The sequence below is a fragment of the Aedes aegypti genome, chromosome 3 (genome assembly GCF_002204515.2).
Source record: "Aedes aegypti strain LVP_AGWG chromosome 3, AaegL5.0 Primary Assembly, whole genome shotgun sequence".
NCBI classification, from domain to species: Eukaryota; Metazoa; Arthropoda; class Insecta; order Diptera; family Culicidae; genus Aedes; species Aedes aegypti.
In genome coordinates, this window is record NC_035109.1 from 113,889,241 (window position 1) to 113,912,328 (window position 23,088).

At 37.5% G+C, this 23,088-nt stretch overlaps 1 protein-coding gene across 2 annotated transcripts in view; it reads left to right on the forward strand.

The window, feature by feature from the left end:
• The window catches only part of LOC5574821, a 125,920-nt gene extending 106,457 nt beyond the window's left edge, over positions 1–19,463 (forward strand). For both annotated transcript variants that reach the window (XM_021849583.1, XM_021849584.1), the window contains exons 4-6: positions 1,048–1,224; positions 14,320–14,434; positions 18,833–19,463. In XM_021849583.1, coding sequence (XP_021705275.1) covers positions 1,048–1,224; positions 14,320–14,434; positions 18,833–19,004 — 464 coding nt within the window. In that variant the 3' untranslated portion in view covers positions 19,005–19,463. The remainder of the gene's footprint in view (positions 1–1,047; positions 1,225–14,319; positions 14,435–18,832) is intronic.
• Positions 19,464–23,088: the final 3,625 nt, after the last annotated feature.

Genomic DNA, 23,088 nt, shown 5'->3' on the forward strand with positions numbered 1-23,088 from the left:
GTATATAAATGATGATTTATCTTTCTTTAAGAATAAGCAGAACAAGTTCTTTGAAATTCATTACGATTTCATGCTAACTGTAGTATACTATTGTTTTCAATTTCAGCCAAACGGCATTCGGCCAAATAGCATTCGGCTAAATGACCCGGAACCATGTCCGTTATGCCAAACGGCATTATTTTAAATGATTACTATGCCAATGGCGTTATGCCAAACGGCATTATGCGAAATGACATCATACCTAATGGGGTTGATCCAATTTTTTGCATTGAAAAATTCCAAGGCTATGCCAATTTTAAAATCTGACAAACCTAGTCATCAGTTCTATCAGCAGGTAATTTTGAAAAAGTCATTTTGAACAGAGTGGTTTACATATAAGAAGCGAGCCGAATGACGTAAACTTGTGTCGAATTGTAAATACGTTAGTGTCTGATTCGGGAAATGTCGATCACAGTTCCATAGTTTTCATGTCCTTCAACATCTAAAATTACATTTTTTGTTCAATGCATCTTCAAGAACACATTTTTGTGTAATTCCTTCATCATGTGTCATTCAGTTATAACGAGAATTACGTCCACAGTAATTTAAAAGTGTAGAACAAGATGTTAGTTTTACCAAATGAGCATGAGCACTATCATGTTTAACACAGAATACTAGGAAAAAATGTAATGTTTGGAATGTAATAATCACGAAAAATACAAACGTACAAAAAAAATACCGGAAAATGGCTTTAAGCAATGTTTTAAATTGTACCAATCATTCTGTTATAAGTAGAAACATCATGAATAGATTTAAATATCCCTGATAAAAAAAGTCAAAAACTTAAAACAATTCAGTAAAAAAGTTTCAAGATTGTATAATTGATTTTATTGGAATCAACAGATGTTACTGTTCATCTAATTATTCCTTTTGAATATGAAACGGGTTATGAAGGGTTAATGAAAGCAACAAATTGAAATACATAAGTGTCATATATGTTTGTATACGTGTCTACCTACCTGCATTAACCATTTTCCCACGTGTTTCTTTTTTTTCTCCACTTTCCAGCGAACGGAATTGATTGCTTCAAATGTGTGTCAATGAACGGGGCCAACAAAGCCTGTGACGATCCGTTTCACAACAACTACTCGACGGCCATACTGGAGTCGCCCTGCATGGGTGGCCGGAAGGGCAGGGACGGGCTGTTTCCGGCCACATCGTGCATCAAAATTGCCGGTTACTATGGTGAGTATGCATCAAAACTTCATGCGGTGTTCGCATTCCAGCTGTGACAAACGCTCGTGTGGCTTGGGAGGCGTCCTTTGATTACGTTACACAAAAATGATCATTGTCAATCCCATCGATCTACTATTCTGCATATTTTGGGATAGTCCTCCTTTCTTTTTTATATGAATCGTTACATTTCTCAAAACTCAGTTTCTTCTGTAAAAGCGTGACGTAAATTAGAGATTGTGTTGGAAATGTTCCCTTATTGATAGATGAACGTATCCTATATGTTCGGCGTTAGGCCAGGGAGGAAATCAAATTCAAATTTAACCATTAGGTGCGGATTGCCGTTTAGACAATAAAATCCAATTAAACCGAATGTTTCTGGTATGACGGATGCTACCTTTTGATTCACAATCCGCGTAATTTATATCGAAACTATTGAATATAATCGTTTTGAGTACCTAATAGATATCCAATTTTGGTTGCGGTGAGTTGGCCAGAACCATAACTCAAGGGAAATTACGAAATCACTGTAAAAGCCCGCGGAAGTTGCTTGAAAAGCTTTACAATGCGCTTTTCATCCTCTGAAAACTTTATTAGAACCTATGAAAACTCATTACAATCATAATGCTCTGGAAAATCTTTGTCTATTTTTACACAACGTGAAACCTTTTGAAACATCTTTGAGAGCATCTGAATTTATCTAAGGAAACCTACGAATTTTATAAATCCTGTTTTGAAGTTGCTAAGCACTCCTTGTAAACCCTGCGAACAACTGGAAACCCCTGAGAATTGTAAGAATAAAATTTCAAGGAAATCTTTAATAATTACTTGAGAACTTTTAAGGATATTTACAAAACTTCTGATTAATTCTTGAATATTTGGAACCCCTGAGGACACTATTATAATTCCTGGAATCTCCTTGATTTTTTTCTGAAATACCGTTGGAATGCTTTTGAAAATCATTAAAAATCCTTGGTGAATCTTAGAGACTCCCATGGAGAGACCTTTTGTCGACCATATGCTCTAGAGGGCTCCTAAGAAATCCTCAAGAACACAATACAAACCTGTCAGAGCCTCTGACGAATCTTTTTGAAATTTCTAATAAATCTTTTGGAATTCCAGGAAAACTTTCGGAAACTTTTTAATCTGCTTAAAATACCATTGCAAATTTCTTGTCAATCGTGACGATTCCATACTGCTTCTTTCTTCTGGCTGAGATGGAGCCTGCTTCGCAGCTTAGTGTTCTTATGGGCACTACCACAGTTTTTAACTAAGAGCTTTCTTTGTCGATAAACTATTTTTCCATTCATATATAGTGTTTGCTACTGGGTAGTCGAGAAATTTTTCATTGCGAGAAGACTCTCGACAGCTGGGATTCAAACCTACGATCCTCGGCGTGATCTAGTTTGATAAGAAAACTCTTCAACTGTAATCCAGTTTTTCATAAAAAGCTAAAAATTAAAGGTACCATAGAACCTGGTCACACTTCTCTTATAAAATATGATAATGCTATATATAGTAAATTTTCTGCACGTTCTTTAATTCGAATCTTGAGCAAAGTTTAGGAATGTAACACAATCATTTTTTATGCTGGCAATACTGATAAAATGGTACGAATAAGCTGAATACAGTCAGTTCCCCCATAGGAGGAGGGTTGAGAGGCGTTATGGAGTACGCATATGCGTTAGAAGACATCACAGTATTGTCTTCGGAGAAAATTCGGTACTAAGTATGATCTACCTTAAAGAGTTGAGGATCATCCTTTTAGATTGGAATTTTACCGGCAGGGGCGCTTTTTCAAACATGCACTACCGGGTAACCCTAATTTGCACATTGTTCAGATTAAAAATGGTTCAAACGTCATTTAGCTCATGGAACGGAGTAAAGTGGAATGGAACGCTGTGGAATTGAACCATGAATTGAACGCTGTGGAATGGAATGCTGTGGATCGGAACGCAGAATCAAAACAAAACAGCATGCAAAACAGTGAAAGAGGTGACCAGAAACACGTTTCTAGGGTGACTAGATCAGGGTGGGTGTACGGCTGTCACCTACAAACAAAGCTCGCCTAACAATCATCTCTCACGCGGGCCGGCCCAAACAGTATCATCTCTCATGCTGATGATTTTCAACACTCAAATTGCGGGAAGTCTAGCAGTGTTGTGAGCCACATGAACACACCCACAAATCATGAACGGTAGGCGCACCTCGTTGCGTATACCCCCCCTGGACTAGATGTTCAAATTAAAAATGAACCCCGATGGTTTGCATGAGGTATCGTTCAAATTAACGGGGGTGTACGGTATATGGACCTTGAGGGATAAGAATGGATCCTTTATCACATTATGATATTTCTAGATCGTGATAATTTGGAAGGTTAGTGTCTTTGGAAGAGTTGTTCAGTAGCTCAAAGGCTGACTTGCAGTGGTCATTCAGATACGGAATTCCGCCACCAGGTAGCGATTTTTTTTGTGGATTTCTCAGGATCCTGACCACATAGAAAGATGGCGAATTTGGCAAAGTTGTTCAGTAGCTCAAGGACCATCATTATTTGTCCCAAGAGATTCGAGGCTTTGCCACTAGGTGGCGCTAGTGAGCATGAAACTTTTTCACGGGAATATTCTTATGTAAGTAAAAGGCTGTTTTTTGATTCTATAACATTTCCCAGAAAATCATTCCCCAGAGTTCCATTACACAGAATATAATTCCCTAGAATCTCATTTCTCAAAAAACTCACTGGTCACCTTGTGGCAAAGTTTTGGATCAACTAGCCTTGAACTACTGAACAACTTTGAACAACTTTGAACTTTCGCCATCTTTCGAAGTGGTCAGGATTTTGAAATACCTGCAAAACAAAAGTTTGATGTACATTTGCACTACCTGGTGGTGGAGTTCCGTAACTGAATGACCACCGCATGTCAGCCTTCGAGCTAATGAATAACTGTTCCGGAGACATCAACCTTCCATATTCTCTGTATCTAGAGCACTTGAGCTGCGGATCAACTTTGCCGAAGACGCCATCTATCTAAGTAGTCAGAATCCTGAGATATAACCAAATTTGCATGCCTACTAGCGCCGCCAAGTAAAGGAATTCCATATTGCAATGGCTACCGCATGTGAGCTTTTTCTACTGAACAACTTTGCGGAACATCATAACTATCTTATTTGATGACTTGCCAATCAACTTGTTGTTGATCAACATCTCATTTTTTAAAATGGTGGTTAATATGAAGTTTGGACCTAAAAATAGTGGTCGTAAAAAGAACCGTCGTTAAAAGTGGCTGGAGTGTATAGCAAATTGCGTTTTAAATATGTTTTGAAATAAATCATATCACAAAAAAAAACATTTGTTGTTATAATATATTTTGTTCCAATTGTGCTAAAATTTCTTTCCCCCACTTATAGTGCATCTATGCAAATAAAAATCTGATTCTCGTCATGAAATTCATAAACTTGGTAGGTCATGGTATTATGACTACAAATCATTATTTCTGTAATCATAATCTTGATTCCGAATAACGGTAATACCAGAATAATAAGTTATACTGCGGAGCATGGTTTTGTCTCAAGCACCAAAATACCGCTATTAACTTAATTATGGGTTGCTGAATCCATCGAACAATTTTCAAAAATAGCGTGGCACGTCTAGTTTTTGGGATGCACGTCTAGTTCAGCTAACTTGCATGCAAGTTTTCCCACTTGTATGGCGTTGGCTTAGTTTGACACAGAATTCAAACTTTAAACAATTACCGAAAAACTAAACATTACATAAATCGTAAAACGGGGTAACTTTGATAGTTTTTTCGAAGAAAACTTGAATATTTAGGCATGCTGTTTCGAAGAATTATGATTTATATTTTTAAAACAAGTACTGGTATTCTTACTATCAATTGCAATTGATAAATTGCCAAAAGATTTATTCTGAATGGATATATAATTTTTAATATAATCGAAAATCGGTTTTCTGTTTTGATAATGGAGTATGAATCGAACAAAATTGAATAAATTACGCACACCAAAAAAATCTTAGATTTACACGTAACGTAATATTAGCCTCAATCATGCAAAGCCATTTCTCATGTATTACACACCAAAAAAATCTTAGATTTACACGTAACGTTACTTTAGTTTCAATCATGTAAAGCCATCTCTCATGTATTATTCAATGATAAAACCTATAAACACATCTATCTTATTCAACATTGTTACCAAATTCCTTAATATTGAACGCGAAACGCCTTCTCTCAAAGAATGTTGCTTGCAAAACTACTCGATTTACAAGATTTTCCCGCTGAAAATTCAATCATAAATAATGCACATGGAATGACACGCCGTCGATCCATTCATGTGCATTATTTTTGACAGAATATTCAGCGTAGAATCATGTAAACCGAGAATTCTTGTTTGCAATTTCACTTTCAAGATGCAAGAAGGCATGCAACATTGGCGAATGTTGGATGGAAGATCATGAAATGTTTCAGTTTCACTCAAGTTTGCAAGCATTATCGAATGCAATGAGACAGTTTGCATTAATTATCGTTGAATGTTCAGTTGAAACTCGTTTTACATGATTATCATAAAAAATTACGTGCCATGTAAATTTGAGATTTTTTTGCTGTGCGGAACATTTATAGGGCGTCGCATACCTCTAAGCGTTTAACGCTACACGGATAAAAATCTGATTTTTACACCATGATTTACAAGTCATGAAATTCATAAATTGGTAAGGCCGTGATATCAGGACGACAAATCATGGTTTCTGGAGTCATAATCATGATTCTTCATAAACGTAACATCCAGAGCGACAACACAAAGTGGTGCACTTTGCTTCAAGTCATTCGCATCGATCACCCATCATTCATCACGATAGATTGGTACTGTAGTAAAATACGTGGTTCTCAATCAGAAGGTTCTTGGTTCGAATCATGCTCTATAATTTTTTGTTTGTTTTCATTTTATCAAATAAAGTTGAATAAACAATGTATAGTAATCGTTCTCATGATGTATTTTAAATTTTATCTCTGTCTTCGTTCAATTTTAAATTCATATTTAAAAAATACAAATAGAAAAAAATATTTAGACAGATTAGTCATTTTTTGCTCCATGTTCAACAATTACGTAATAAAAGATTAATTTTTTTGATAAAAATCGTTCGTTTGAATGTTTTAGAGCTACTCTCTTAGAAAATGTTTGAAACGTGTGGGAAAAGTTTTGATTCTGGTTTTTGTTTCGATAGGTCCTAGTTACCCCGAGTATAAATATATTTTGAGGTAAGTTAACCTAGGGCCTTCCTTAGCCGAGTGGTTAGAGTACGAGGCTACAAAGCAAAGCCATGCTGAAGGTGTCTAGGTTCGATCCCGGTCGGTCCAGGATCTTTTCGTAATGGAAATTTCCTAGACTCCCTTGGACATAGAGTATAATTATACCTGCCACACGATACACGAATGCGAAAATGGCAACTTTGGCAAAGAAAGCTCTCAGTTAGTAACTGTGGAAGCGCTCATAAGAACACTAAGCTGAGAACCAGTGAGGACGTTAATGCCAAGAAGAAGAAGAAGAATAAGGTAAGTTAGCCTATAGAAATTTTCATATGAAATGAAAACAAAATAAGGTACCGCGGGGCAAGTGGGAACGAAAAAAACGATAGTTCAAACAAATTGTTCAATAAAATTTTCAAATGTCAATATTTTTCAAATCCAACAACACAATCACGTTTTGGCAATATATTTGCTGGTGTGTGCATGAAACCGATCGAATTATTTCGAAATTGTGAAAACCTTGGAAGAAAGTTTTACAATGAACCAATGGACACAGTTACCTCGCTAAGCGGGGCAAGTGGGACACATCCAGTTTCATGCGTCAATCCACATCAGTATGTCAACCATTACAATAATAGGATTGATAAGTCATAGATTTTTAATTTTAAGTACATATTTGATGTACATAAGGGATCAACCATAAAATACGTTACGTTTTAGGAAGAAACCTTTTATTTAATAGTATGTCACCTCACATTTAATATTAACTGAAAATTCCTCAATAAAAGCGTAAAGAGGAATTAAGCATGTTCAAAATATCTCATTTATAAGTTGTTAATTAAAATGTAGCACATAAACAATCAATAATTGACGAAATTATATATATGTTTTGTTATTATTTATATGCATGGCAGAAAACCACCTTATGGGAAGGAATTGTTTTCCATCACTACTTAATTTGGTAGAAATAACAAATAAAGTTCAAATAACATAGAAAAGTAATCGTTTTCATGATGCATTACAAATTTCAGCTGTGTGTTTGTTCAATTTTGAAGTCGTATTTCAAAAATAAAAAATAATTCAACAATAAAGAATAATAACACTTTTCTTCTCCCTCTTATGCAGTTACGAAATTTGAGGTTGATCTTTTTTGATAAAAATCATTTGTTTGAATGTTTTAGTGCTACTCTCTAGCAAAATGTATGAAACGTGTACGAAAAGTTTTGATTCTGGGTTTTGTTTTGATAGGTCCAACTTACCCCAGGTACAAATATATTTTGGGGTAAGATAGACCTTCGAAAATTTCATATGAAATGAAAACAAAATACTGGTTTATCGTTAGCAGCTTATAATAAAACTAAAAATTATAGCTTACTGATGGAAATTAGATTTAAAACACATCTATTTTTTGCGAGTCAATGCAAGACGTGAAACGTGTCACAATTTGTCATGCAAGTTGAAAATGGCGCTGAACTGACAACTGTTACATGAACCACATGGTAATAAAAATAACAATATGTTTAGGGGCGATCCATTAATTACGTAAGACAATTTTCAGGATTTTTCAACCCCCCCCTCCCCCCATGGTAAGATTTTTTGTATGAAAATTAAAAATAAATTGTATGGCGCGTAAGAAATCCCAAACCCCCCCTCCCCTTAGTACTAAATAAATTCCTTGTCATTGTATCTTCAACTTTCTAGAAGAATACCCCCATGAAAAACTTTTCCTAGGTGAGCTATGACGAAACGCCCCACTTACCCCGGATTCTCATTTGCCCCGGGGTACCTTATTCAGTAAGTTAAGAACTATGATTGTTCGAGCTAGTTAATTCAATTTTTTTCCACCAGTGCCTGGAAGTGTGCATGAAACTTTTGTTTTGCGGATACTTAAGGATCCTGATCTTTTAGAAAGATGGCATCCTCGACAAAGTTGATGCGTAGCTCAAGGGCTATCATTATTTTAGCAAATCTCGAACTTCAAGGATTAAACAAAGAAAGCATTTGAGCTACTGAACAACTCTGCCGGAGTTGCCATCTTTCAATGTGGTCAAGATCCTTAGATCTGCAAAACAAATATTTCATGCTCACTAGCGTGACCTGGTGGCTACATTAGGGTTTATCCACAAATTGCATAACGTTAAAAATGACCATTTTCAACATCTTGAACATTGTAACATCCTGAAGACACCCACCCACCCCCAGCAGCGTAATTAAATATGTGAATGGACCCTTAAGAATCAACTAAGGTACCCCGGGGTAAGTGGGACATAAAAAAACGATAGTTCAAACAGATTGTTCAATATTATTTAAAAATGTCAAAATTTTGCAAATCCAACACGGTCACATTTTTGCAACATATTTGCTGGTGTGTGCATGAATTTGATCGAATAATTTCGAAATTGTGAAAACCTTAGAAGAAAGATGGTCAATGAGCCATTAGACGCAGTTACCTCGCTAAACGGGGCAAGTGGGACACATCCAGTTTCATGCGTCAAACCACATCAGTAAGTCAACCATTGCAATAATAGGATTGACAAATCATGGATTTTCAATTTTGAGTACATATTTGATGTACAGAAGGGATCAACCATAAACCACGTAACGTTTGAGGAAGAAAACGTAAATGTAAGGTTATGTCACATCGCATTTAATTTTAACTGAAAATTACTCATTAAAAGCGCAAAGATGTATAAAACATGTTCAAAATATATCGTTTATAAGTTATCAATCGAAATGTAGCACGTGAACTTTCAATAATTGACGAATTTCTGAATATTTAATTATTATTTGTTATTACTGTTATGCATGGCGGAAACCACTTGATGATTTGGAACTGTTTTCCGCAACTACTGAATTTGGTAGAAATATCAAATAAAGTTGAATAAAAAAACGAATAGTATTCGTTCTCATGGTGTATTTTAAATTTTATCTCTGCCTTCGTTCAATTTTAAATTCATATTTCAGAATACAAATAGAAAAAAATATTTAGACAGATTTGTCATTTTTTCTCCCTATTCAACAATTACGTAATAAATTTTTTTTTTTTTTGATAAAAATCGTTCGTTTGAATGTGTTAGAGCTACTCTCTGAGAAATGGGTTGAAACGTGTAGGAAAAGTTTTGATTCTGGTTTTTGTTTCGATAGGTCCCACTTACCCCGGGTATAAAGATATTTTGAGGTAAGTTAATTCCTTAGCCGAGCGGTTAGAGTCCGCGGCTACAAAGCAAAGCCATGCTGAAGGTGTCTGGGTTCGATCCCGGTCGGTCCAGGATCTTTTCGTAATGGAAATTTCCTAGACTCCCCTGGCCATAGAGTATAATCATACACACGATATATGTATGCGAAAATGGCAACTTTAGCAAAGAAAGCTCTCAGTTAATAACTGTGGAAGTGCTCATAAGAACACTAAGCTGAGAAGCAGTGAGGACGTTAATGCCAAGAAGAAGAAGAAGAAGAAGAAGAAGAAGAAGGTAAGTTAGCCTATAGAAATTTTCATATGAAATGAAAACAAAATACCTGTTTATCGTAAGCAGCTTGTAACAATACTTAAAGTTGTAACTTACCGATGGTAATTCGATTTATAGCACAATTAAATAATTTTAAAAAAAAATTAAAAAAATTTGCAAGCCAATGCAGAACATGAAACGTGTCACAATTTATCATGCAAGTTGAAATTGGTGCTGAGCTGACAACTGTTACATGCAGCACAAGGTATTAAAAATAACAATATGTTTTGTACTAAATACTATCCTTATCATTGTATCTTCAACTTTCTAGAAGAATACCCCCTTGAAAAACTTTTCCCAAACGAGCTATGACGGAATGTCCCACTTACCCCGGAATCTCACTTGCCCCGGGGTACCTTAACTCGATCAATGATAGCCCTTGAGACGCCATAATTCTAAGTAGTTAGGCTTTTGGGATAATCGCAAATTCAAGGGTGTTGTACAAAGTACAACGCGCGACTACTCGCGTAACAGTAATTCGAGCGACAATCCAAAGGTTAAATTTAAAATATTTTTTTTTCTAAAAAGTAGGTTAAAAATTATTGTATGATACCTGAAAAATTATTGCTCCAAAAAAAACTTGATGTTTTTCAGCAGGCTGATTGATGATGCTTTCGAAGAACATGCTGTTTTTGAAAATCAAAAATATGGACTGTCGAATTTTCCAGTCAATTTCTAACAATCATTGCTTTTTATAACCTCCAAAAATCGACCGTTCTAAACGTTGTTCCTTATTCGCGTGAAATTTAATTGTTTTGGTGGCTTTTTATTATCACAACATTGTACAGTCAACTTTCATTCGTTGCACTAAACATGTAGCCCACTTAGTGAAATACTTTCACTATTTGGCCTGAGTTTCGAGTTGTCAAATAACATAGAATAAAAAAAAACAGAACTACCAACATTGTTAAATAGCGTTTTTTGTCAGAAAATAACGTATGCCTTCGTTTTAGGTGGGCTATAGCCCAACTAACGGGAACGAAATTCGACTATACAACATTGGTCGAACAATGTGCAGAAAACCGATTGCGATTTCATTGATAAATTAAAAAGATATATCATGCACAATATGTCCACTTTATAAAATGAACAGTCCTTATTATATTTTAAGAAGAGTGTTAAAAGATATAAGAAATGAAACTTCCAAATTCCAGATTTAATTGTACTTGCAACTTCACTTCTAACGACGCTTCGATATTTCAGGATCCATAACCTTGTAAATTTTTAGCATGATCTGATTTTGTAAAAATATTTGGATTTGACCTGCGTAGCTTATATCCAAAAGAAATTTCATCATAAAAAATTAATATACCGCAAAATGACTCGTACTGTCTATTTCATATGACAAAGAAGTGTAAAGTTGTTGTTTGTTATGCATATTTCATGCAAAAAAATCTGCAATCCAAATTCAATCTACACACTAAATCTTTTACGGCTCATTGGAATACAACCAAATTTAAAACAGCCTTCTCTGTCATCATCAATCATTCCTCTTGCTACCACACCATCCATCCGATGAGAGCTGTTGACGATCAACCCGATAGGAGAAATGCAACTTCTGTGCCATAAAGCCATTCAAGAATCATTTAGCCGTTCTACCAATAGGTAGGTGTGGTGACTAGATACTTTATATGCATCGATGTATGTTGCCAGACCATTCCAGGCTGCTGATGGCGACCAATGTCACCAACCCGGAACATGAGCATGAAATGAAGTGTTGATGTGACTCCCGTTGCAAGTGTGAAAAACAAGAAAAGGGTTGAACCGACATTTGCATAGACGACATCTATCAGCTAGACCAGTGGTCCTCAGCCTAACTGACTATGCGGGCGTTTATCGAGAAATATTGCCTCACCGACCAAAGGTCACTCCCAAATCTTAACCGTATCCCGCTAACCCAATATCCTTTCCATGACAACTGTGGAGATGCAGAAGATTCTTAGGTCTAGTAAAAATGGTCGTCTCATTAACATTCCTTCCCTTCCTCCGATGACTGTAAGGACGTTGCCGTTGCCGTTAATGACTTTCAAATGTTGATTTAAATTCGGTTTGTGCACGCCTCATTCGTTGCGCGACATTCTCCTTTCTTTACGATTTGGAAGGAAGCCTTGGTGGCACCCTTTCCCAAGCAACCAATAGTTCAGACAAAAGAGCATGTTTAGGCTTATTTAGCTCATCGAAGGATCATGGAAAGCGTTCTATACAGCGCACTTTTCAAGTAATTATCCAAACTTAAGTTCACAAAACGTTTCTCTAAGCTGCTGTAAAGAATGTAATTCAGCTCATATAGGAACTCCAATCAGCATAACAAAAAATTAAAAATAAAACACTTTTTCTCTCTATCGGTGTGCTGTGTCACATTTTTGATCAGAGGTTTTTTTTATGACTAGTCATTTGAAGAATGTTTAGCAACAATGATTGCTTGTTTTTCAATGTCTGCTACAAGACTCAAACTCAAGTCGTCATCGTTGAATCTGTAGTACGTACCGCTGCTCCACATACGTGTTGTGCTGTTGCTTGAGAAATAACGCAATGTCTTGATTTCTTATGTATGTGCTTCAATGTTGCCATTTCGAAACTTGTTGTGAACTTCAACTTCTCTTCGAAGTTCACATAGGACTTAATAGGCAATCGAATATATGACGCAGATAAAGTTGTTGCACTCGACTCTGCTAGGAGCAGTGCTGTAATTCCGGTTGCTTAAAGTTCACAGCAAGTTCAGTTCGCTCAGTATCAAGTTGCTGTGAAATCTTATGTCGAACTTTATTTCTATTTTAAAGTCGGAGAGAAGTTCGCCTTGAGTACGGTTAGTACCGTCAATGAACTCTGTATTCATGTTTTCAACGGGTTCTTCGTAAAAATGATTTGAACTTTCAAGTTGTTTTGGAAGAAAGTATGCAACTTTATATGCACTTTAAAGTATTTAGCAAATATATACGGATCTTTTTTGAGAATGAAGTTCTGTTTGAAAATGTATCCTCTTTTAATCAGCATAGTTCCATGGAACAAAATTCGAACCTGATGTGAACTTCTGAGTTCACTTCTCAAGTAAAATCCGAACTTTTGGTTGCTTGGGTTGTTTCCTTTCCATATCGAAGAGAAGCTGCTTCGATTTGCTGTTCGGAAAATTGTACCGAAGCACCGAACTGATTGCTCATTTCGATGCAATTATCAACATTGAGGTGGTTATAAAAGGAAGCCAAACTTTGAATTTTCAAGTGCACAAGACGAGAGAATCTGACAGCAGTTCGCGTTGCAAACCAATCAAATTGCTTGCTTGCTTGGTGGACCAATGGGATAGATTTTCAACGCGGAGCGCTGTTTAGTTCTCCAGTCTTGTGCTCTTGAAAATTTGAGGTGTGGCTTCGTTCTATAATCACCTTAACTTGGCAGAAAACACGCATTCTGAATAAACGACCTTTCTTCTATTTTTCACGTGTTCTAGTAGGATTACCACCACTATCTTTCGCAAACGGATCTACAGAAAATTTGGAGGCACGCAGTTTGGTAACCACTGAGCTAGACCTTTTGGTTCATCGGTTTCAACCATTTGAAGCAAAGAATAAAGGTTGTGTGATGTGCTGTGATGTTGAATCATCGTACTGTTGGAAGGCCGCTTCTAGGTCACACTACCGCCACTTCTTGTGCATATTTTACATTGTTATCTATATGTCCTGGGAAAACTGACCGCAAAGAGTCAGTTCAAACGAATGCGTTCCTACGCTCCATATGAATTCGTAATAGCCTCTGCCAGTGAACAATACAGAACATCGGCAATGTCTATACTGCCCATAACTGCATATTTGTAACATTCGACAAAAGTAGGCATTGAGTAAATGGAATACTAAGTGTGCATTTTATGGCAGTATGGGAGGAAACTAAAATTCTAAAAATTACCAGGAACTCAAAAATGCTTATTTGAGGCTGATATTTTGTACAACTCATATCGCATACTAGGTGAATTGTCAGAAAATAATTCTTATAGAAATTTCATTGCTATCACATTACGAGGCTCATTTATAATCTCAATGTGACTGTTATGCGGTTATAATTACCAATGTGACAAAACAACTTGGTATTTTTTTCGAATTTTATAGAACAATCTCACAGATTTCAGTAAGTTGATCGAAAGTATTTATCATTTAATGACTCTCCATGGTATTAACTCCATTTTGTCAAAAATGTCGAATGTGACTGTTTTGCAGTTATGGGCAGTATAGCCATCTATCGTTAGTAAGGCCGTTTCGGCCAACCGATGTCAGCTGGTCAACAACGACCATCTATAACAATGCTGCCATATTTGATTCATCAACTCTCATTGCACTTTTATCATCTCGTTTCAGATGACACCGGCGAAACAATCACCGTTCGGGGCTGTGCTCTGGACAGCGGAACGTTAACCACCGATACGGAAATCATTCGGATGTCCCACTGCGGACGATTCTTTTACGATGATAGGTAAGCGTCCATATGTACTTTTTTTGTATAGAAAAATAAATAATGGATAGAGTGTACCATTAGAAGATTTTCAATTATTTTTTACGGAATCGAATAAAAAAAAATAGCAAACATTTTCATGTCAACTGAACCCTATTAGGTTCATGAAAAAGTCGAAAAAATATGATATCTGCATTAACACATATTTTTTCATTGAATGCACACTAAAAAACTTTAAAAAGTAACGAAATTTTCAATATGATTGATCATTGACGCCATTATTGACTTTTAAATTTTGAGCTCTCCATTTGTGCACATTGAAAATGGTAGGGTAATCCCAAGCCCCATTCATTAAACCTCTGTGCAACTTCGATTGTTCTGGTCAATGACGGAGTCTCAACTACGAGTTGTAGGTTATCTATGCTCATGCTCAAAAACTGATATGTCCCTCAATACGGGTTTCTCCGATGGTCAATCCAGGGCTGTTGCGGTTGCCACAATGAACCAGGGTGGTTACCCATTTATGATTGTATGAGTAGGTTAACATATACTGGTATCTTCGGTGGTCATTCCTGGGTTATTTCGGTGGACCAGAAGAACGGAAGTGGTAATTCATCTGTTATTGAACTAGAAGGGTCACAGGGATTCAAAAACCTGAAGATTAAGCCGTCGCATGCCTAGTTTCGGTGCTGAAACTTAGTGGTCCCATATTACGGGTATCTACGGTGGCCATTCCGATGCTCCAAAAGGACCAAAAAAACCATTCATCATTTCGGCAAAATACATCGAAACATGAAAAATCGTAAAGAATTGGACACAATTCTCGCGGAACATTACTAAAGGACCTATGTACAGATGAGAGATTCTCTCCTCTCTCGTTCTCTTTTGATTATAACAGTGGAATACTAAAGATTTTGGGAAGTTTTTCACTATAGATCGAAAGCCAATTTCCTTGACTAGCGTTTCATACAAAAAAAGCAACAGAAGAGATTAATGTGACTCAGTTATTAATGAAAGAGAAAGTAAACAAAGAGAGCCTCTCAATGTTAGATAGGTCCTTTAGTAATGTTACGCGAGAATTCATTTAGTTTTGGGGCATAAATCAGAGTAAATTCATCGAATTGTCCAGATTGGCTATCTTCGTGCACTCCAGGAACCGGTTCCGCATGGACCATAGTGGGCTGGATTTGGATAACATTTGGATTTAAGTTCGATTGAATTCTAATTGGATTTTTTTTAGGAATTAAATAGGCCTTTGTTTTTGGATTGGATTGGATTGGATTGGATTTGGATTGGATTTGGATGGATTTGGATTGGATTTTGGATTTGGATTGATGGATTGGATTTGGATTGGATTTGGATTGGATTTGGATTGGATTTGGATTGGATTTGGATTGGATTTGGATTGGATTTGGATTGGATTTGGATTGGATTTGGAATTGGATTTTGGATTGGATTTGGATTGGATTGGATTTGATTGGATTTGGATTGGATTTGGATTGGGATTTGGATATGGATTTGGATTGGATTTGGATTGGATTTGGATTGGGATTTGGATTGGATTTGGATTGGATTTGGATTGGATTTGGATTGGATTTGGATTGGATTTGGATTGGATTTGGATTGGATTTGGATTGGGGATTTGGATTGGATTTGGATTGGATTTGGATTGGATTTGGATGGATTTGGATTGGATTTGGATTGGAATTTGGATTGGATTTGGATTGGATTTGGATGGATTTGGATTGGATTTGGATTGGATTGGATTGGATTTGGATTGGATTTGGATTGGATTGGATTGGATTTGGATTGGATTTGGATTGGATTTGGATTGGATTTGGATTGGATTTGGATTGGATTTGGATTGGATTTGGATTGGATTTGGATTGGATTTGGATTGGATTTGGATTGGATTTGGATTGGATTTGGATTGGATTTGGATTGGATTTGGATTGGATTTGGATTGGATTTGGATTGGATTTGGATTGGATTTGGATTGGATTTGGATTGGATTTGGATTGGATTGGATTTGGATTGGATTTGGATTGGATTTGGATTGGATTTGGATTGGATTTGGATTGGATTTGGATTGGATTTGGATTGGATTTGGATTGGATTTGGAATTGGATTGGATTGGATTTGGATTGGATTTGGATTGGATTTGGATTGGATTTGGATTGATTTGGATTGGATTTTGGATTGGATTTGGATTGGATTTGGATTGGATTTGGATTGGATTTGATTGGATTGGATTGGATTGGATTGGATTTGGATTGGATTTGGATTGGATTCTGGATTGGATTTGGATTGGATTTGGATTGGATTTGGATTGGATTTGGATTGGATTGATTGGACTTGGATTGGAATTTGGATTGGATTTGGGATTGGATTGGATTGGATTTGGATTGGATTTGGATTGGATTTGGATTGGATTTGGATTGGATTTGGATTGGATTTGGATTGGATTTGGATTGGATTTGGATTGGATTTGGATTGGATGGATTGGATTGGATTTGGATTGGATTTGGGATTGGATTTGGATTGGATTTGGATTGGATTTGGATTGGATTTGGATTGGATTTGGATTGGATTGGATTGGATTTGGATTGGATTTGGATTGGATTTGGATTGGATTTGGATTGGATTTGGATTGGATTTGGATTGGGATTTGGATTGGATTTGATTGGATTTGGATTGGATTTGGATTGGATTGGATTTGGATTGGATTTGGATTGGATTTGGATTGGATTTGGATTGGATTTGGATTGGATTTGGATTTGGATTTGGATTGGATTTGGATTGGATTTGGGATTGGATTTGGATTGGATTTGGATTGGATTTGGATTGGATTGGATTGGATTTGGATGGATTTGGATTGGATTGGATTGGATTTGGATTGGATTTGGATTGGATTTGGATTGGATTTGGATTGGATTTGGATTGGATTTGGATTTGGATTTGGATTGGATTTGGATTGGATTTGGATTGGATTTGGATTGGATTTGGATTGGATTTGGATTGGATTTGGATTGGATTGGATTTGGATTGGATTTGGATTGGATTTGGATTGGATTTGGGATTGGGATTTGGATTGGATTTGGATTGGATTTGGATTGGATTTGGATTGGATTTGGATTGGATTTGGATTGGATTTGGATTGGATTTGGATTGGATTTGGATTGGATTTGGATTGGATTTGGATTGGATTTGGAATTGGATTTGGATTGGATTTGGATTGGATTTGGATTGGATTTGGATTGGATTTGGATTGGATTTGGATTGGATTTGGATTGGATTGATTTGGATTGGATTTGGATTGGATTGGATTGGATTTGGATTGGATTTGGATTGGATTGGATTTGGATTGGATTTGGATTGGATTTGGATTGGATTTGGATTGGATTTGGATTGGATTTGGATTGGATTTGGATTGGATTTGGATTGGATTTGGATTGGATTTGGATTGGATTTGGATTGGATTTTGGATTGGATTTGGATTGGATTTGGATTGGATTTGGATTGGATTTGGATTGGATTTGGATTGGATTTGGATTGGATTTGGATTGGATTTGGATTGGAATTTGGATTGGATTTGGATTGGATTTGGATTGGATTGGATTGGATTTGGATTGATTTGGGATTGGATTTTGGATTGGATTTTGGGATTGGATTTGGATTGGATTTGGATTGATTGATTTGATTGGATTTGGATTTGGATTTGGATTGGATTTGATTGGATTGATTTGGATTGGATTTGGATTGGATTTGGATTGGATTGGATTGGATTGGATTTGGATGGTTGGATTGGATTTGGATTGGATTTTGGATTGGATTTGGATTGGATTTGATTGATTTGGATTGGATTTTGGATTGGATTTGGATTGATTTGGATTGGATTTGGATGGATTTGGATTGGATTTGGATTGGATTTGGATTGGATTTGGATTGGATTTGGATTGGATTTGGATTGATTTGGATTGGATTTGGATTGGATTTGGATTGGATTGGATTGGATTTGGATTGGATTTGGATTGGATTTGGATTGGATTTGGATTGATTGGATTTGGATTGGATTTGGATTGGATTTGGATTGGATTTGGATTGGATTTGGATTGGATTTGGATTGGATTTGGATGGATTTGGACAAAAAAAATATGACAAAAAAAAAAGAAAACAATTCGAGATAACTTTAATTTAACCGATGTGTTAATGTATGACAAACATCCGTACCCGTTACAGAAGCATTGACATCATCCCACTGACAATGATGTCCACAAATGCAACCCACCTAATAAATATTAACGACCAAATAGCATTAAAGATGAATTACCTATTCAAAGGCCCCGGTGCACCGTCGTCTACTTGCAGCAAGTCGGTTCATTCATTTAAAACCCATTCTCTGTTTCCGCTTTTCCACAGATACGTCCATGGGTGCCTGCAGAGCTGCAACGATGCCGATGCATGTAACCGCAGCCCGAGAGCAACGGGAGATCCTCACCGGGTCCAAGGCTTACTCCAACTGGCGGCAGCAAGCCTGGTCTTGGGCTACGTCCTGCTCAACCGGCAACATCTGCTCGGTGTCGGAAGCTAACAAAGTAGTACCTAGCCTCTTCATCATCACTACCGAGCGAATAATTTATGAAAACAGTGAAACGTCGTAGCATTTAGTTAGATTTACCAGCCGACGGCCATCTGCTTTACGATGATAATACTAATAACACTTAATAGAAGTCCCATCCCATCCCTCACGAAAGCGTGGCACGTTCTGCACATTTTGTATATGGTTACTAGCAATTAAGAAATTCACAATGCCTGCGTCTGTGTCCACTGAACCTCATCCCATAATTTGTAGAATGGAACTCGCACAGCAGCTTCAAATGGCTTCAAGGAAGTTACTCTTCGTCAATGGTGATAACGAAGGCGACACGAGCAGCAAACAATGCTCTCTGCACGTTAATCTATCGACCAACAACAATGATATGTTAGAAACACTAGTTAGGAAGTAAGAACGAGCAAATGCCAATGTTTGCCAGTATCATCCTACTGAATTGAATATTAATGGAAACAGACATAAAATCAAAATGTAATATTTTGTATCGACACTTCCGATTGGGATATTGTTGTAGCAAACACACTCACACACAAACTAGAAATTAAATTAACAAGGTGTAAATGATTTAAGAAAAGTACAGAACAACGGGTGATCAATAGATTTAAAAGCATCAAGGTTTGCTAATCATTCGAATATGGATCGAGAATTTGGAGCGATATCTGTTTAAAAACACACTTTTGTTGGATTCCAGCGGTTTTTGAATAGATTCATTTCTTCATGCCTATTTTTTTTAAATTATGTTTTGACATTCGAAAGTCATTTAGATATGAATATAACTATTTCATATTGTATATATAATACAATCCCTCTCAATATCTTCAAGATACACGTGTAGGATTTGCTTTGAAATATGTCTCTACCGCATATGTTTGCAATACCCATCAAGATTTTGTTATAGTCATTGGTAGAGTTGTTCTTTGTCACTATCAACTTAAAATTTGCTGATTTGTTCAGGTTGACTACGATATAATTCGGATCATTATATATCACATTAGCATCATCAGTGATGGGTTAAGTTTAGTCTTAAGTTTTGTTGGACAGTCCGTGGATTTATGTAAAGATTCGCAATAATAGCTTAGCTTGGATAATTACCACGTGATCACTCATTTTGCAGTGATTATGATCTAGAGTGCGATGTCGCATCACTGCTATTGGTTGTCAAATCAAAGTGATATTGATAGCTCCCAATTGATATTGATATTAATAGTACATCAGCCATCAACCTATATGACTGATATTGAGCAACTCTGGTTGCACAGAGTTTTAATGAATGCGGCTTGGAATTAGCTTAGCATTCTCAATGTGCACAAATCGAGAGCTCAAATTTTAAAAGTCAATATTTTAAAAGTCTAGTTTTAAATGTCTTTCAATATTGGCCGTTTTCATAACCTGAAAAAGCCTATCTGAAAATACACCTAAAATCCATATTTTCAACGATTAACTTTAAGTATGATCCAACACAGTACCTTCAATGATTTTAAAATGTTTCTAATGTGCATTGTACTTAGAAGATGATGATGATGACTTTCCAAATTTTCTGAATCAAATTGTCTCAATAAGGGATCATTCAAAAATGACGTCCATCAATTGGGGGAGGGGGGGGTCCACGAAAGAGTGACAGTACCTGTATAAGGTATTGGAAAAAGCGCGACAGAGGGGGGAGAGGGGTCTAGGAATCACGAAAAACGATGGACGTAATATTTGAATCGTCCCTAAGCTTTGATTTAGTATATTATCTTCATTAGGATCAGGGCAGACAATCGTCACCGTCAAATGGAAAAAGTCGACGACGACACTAAAAGAAAGATCGTCATCGTCACTCAACCAGCGTCGGCCAGATGGCGATTTGCCGCAGAGATCCGATACATAGGCTCGGCGTCATGATGAACAAATACGATTCCTTCGTTACGGGTGAAGCTTCGTTCGGGAGCACTGAGCCGACTAAAAATATGAATCGTGTCTTCGACAGATTAAGGCTCAAGTAAAAATGGTGCAAAAGTCAAAACTGAAAAAGCAATCGAAGGAAATAAGAACACACAGCTCTTTTATTTGCCAAATAAAAAGGCTGTGTGTTTTTATTGTTATCAATTTGTTGTTTTAAAAGGAGAAAACTGCCTTTTCAGTTTTGACTTTTGTGCCATTTTTTCTTGCGCCTTAAGAGCATTTTTTTGGAAAAATCAATAAAAAAAAACAAAAAAAACGTTTGAAATTGAACAAACGATCTCTGGATCGTAAGCTCCATGCACTTACCAACAGAGCTATTGTGGAATCATGGGGAGAGCGGGTTCATACAAGCAATTATGTGATGGCATTCGTTGGTTGGTGCGAAGCAAGCGAATATACAGTAAACGCCTTCTTCTTGTGAGTAAGGGTAGCAAGCGGAATGAAGCAAAATTTGCTCGTTGACGATTCTGGATTGAAGTAAGTCGGGCATTTTTTTGTCGACGACGAGACGACGACCTGCTAGAGTTATTATATTGGATGACGATGTCTTTTTAATTTCGTCCCCGCTCGGTGACGAATCTAACGATTGTCTGCCCTGATTAGAATAAACATGATATACAGTCTCTCTATAACTCGATTTTGAAGGGAGAGCCCATAAGGTTAGCATGGAGTGGAGTTACAGAACACAAAACCAGTGCAAACTGTGATTCAAGGAACCATCGAGGTAGCCATGAGAACCAACTTTTACTTAGGTTCTCTAACTCTATGTCGAGATACGAAATATCGAGTAAGGAGAGTTGATTGTAATTGATTTTTATTGCACTTACTTACTTACTTATTTGGCTTTACATCAATTATCTTGATAAAGCTTCGCCAACAATATTTCGCCATTTCCCTCGGTTCATGGCCGCTTCTCTCCATCCTCGACTGTGACCCACGCTCTCCAGGTCCTGGTGTACCTGGTCAATCCACCTAGCTCGCTGCGCCCCACGCCTTCTTGTTCCGACCGGATTTGTGGCGAACACCATCTTTACAGGGTTGTTGTCCGGCATTCTTGCAACATGCCCTGCCCAGCGTATCCTTCCAGCTTTAGCTACTTTCACGATACTGGGTTCGCCGTAGAGTTGAGCGAGCTCGTGGTTCATCCTTCGCCGCCACACGCCGTTCTACTGCACGCCGCCGAAGATCGTCCTTAGTACTCGGCGTTCGAAAACCCCAAGAGCTTGCAAGTCCTCCTCGAGCATAGTCCACGCCTCATGCCCATAGAGGACTACCGGTCTTATGAGCGTTTTGTACATCGTGCATTTGGTGCGGGGGTGAATCTTTCTTGACCGCAGTTTCTTCTGGAGCCCATAGTAGGCACGACTTCCGCTGATGATGCGCCTTCGTATTTCCCGACTAACATTGTTGTCAGCCGTCAACAAGGATCCGAGGTAGACGAACTCGTCCACCACCTCGAAGGTATCCCCGTCTATCATAACACTGCTTCCTAGGCGGGCCATGTCGCACTCAGTTCCGCCAACCAGCATGTACTTTGTTTTCGACGCATTCACCATTAGCCCGACTCTTGTTGATTCGCGTTTCAGGCGGGTGAACAAATCTGCAACCGTTTCAAATTTTCTCCCAATAATATCCATGTCGTCCGCGAAGCAAACAAATTGTCCGGATCTCGTGAAAATCGTGCCTCGACTGTTAAGTCCGGCTCTCCGCATGACACCTTCAAGCGCAATATTGAACAACAGGCACGAAAGTCCGTCGCCCTGTCGTAGTCCCCGCCGAGACTCGAACGAACTGGAGTGTTCGCCCGAGATCTTCACGCAGTTTTGCACACCGTCCATCGTTGCTCTGATCAATCTTGTGAGCTTCCCGGGAAAGCTGTTCTCGTCCATGATTTTCCATAGCTCTATGCGGTCGATACTATCGTATGCCGTCTTGAAATCGATGAACAAATGGTGCGTATGGACCTGGTACTCACGGCATTTCTGGAGGATTTGCCGCAAAGAAAAGATCTGGTCCGTTGTCGAGCTGTCGATGAAACCTGCTTGATAACTTCCCACGAACTCGTTTGCTATAGGTGATAGACGACGGAAGAGAATCTGGGAAAGCACTTTATAGGCGT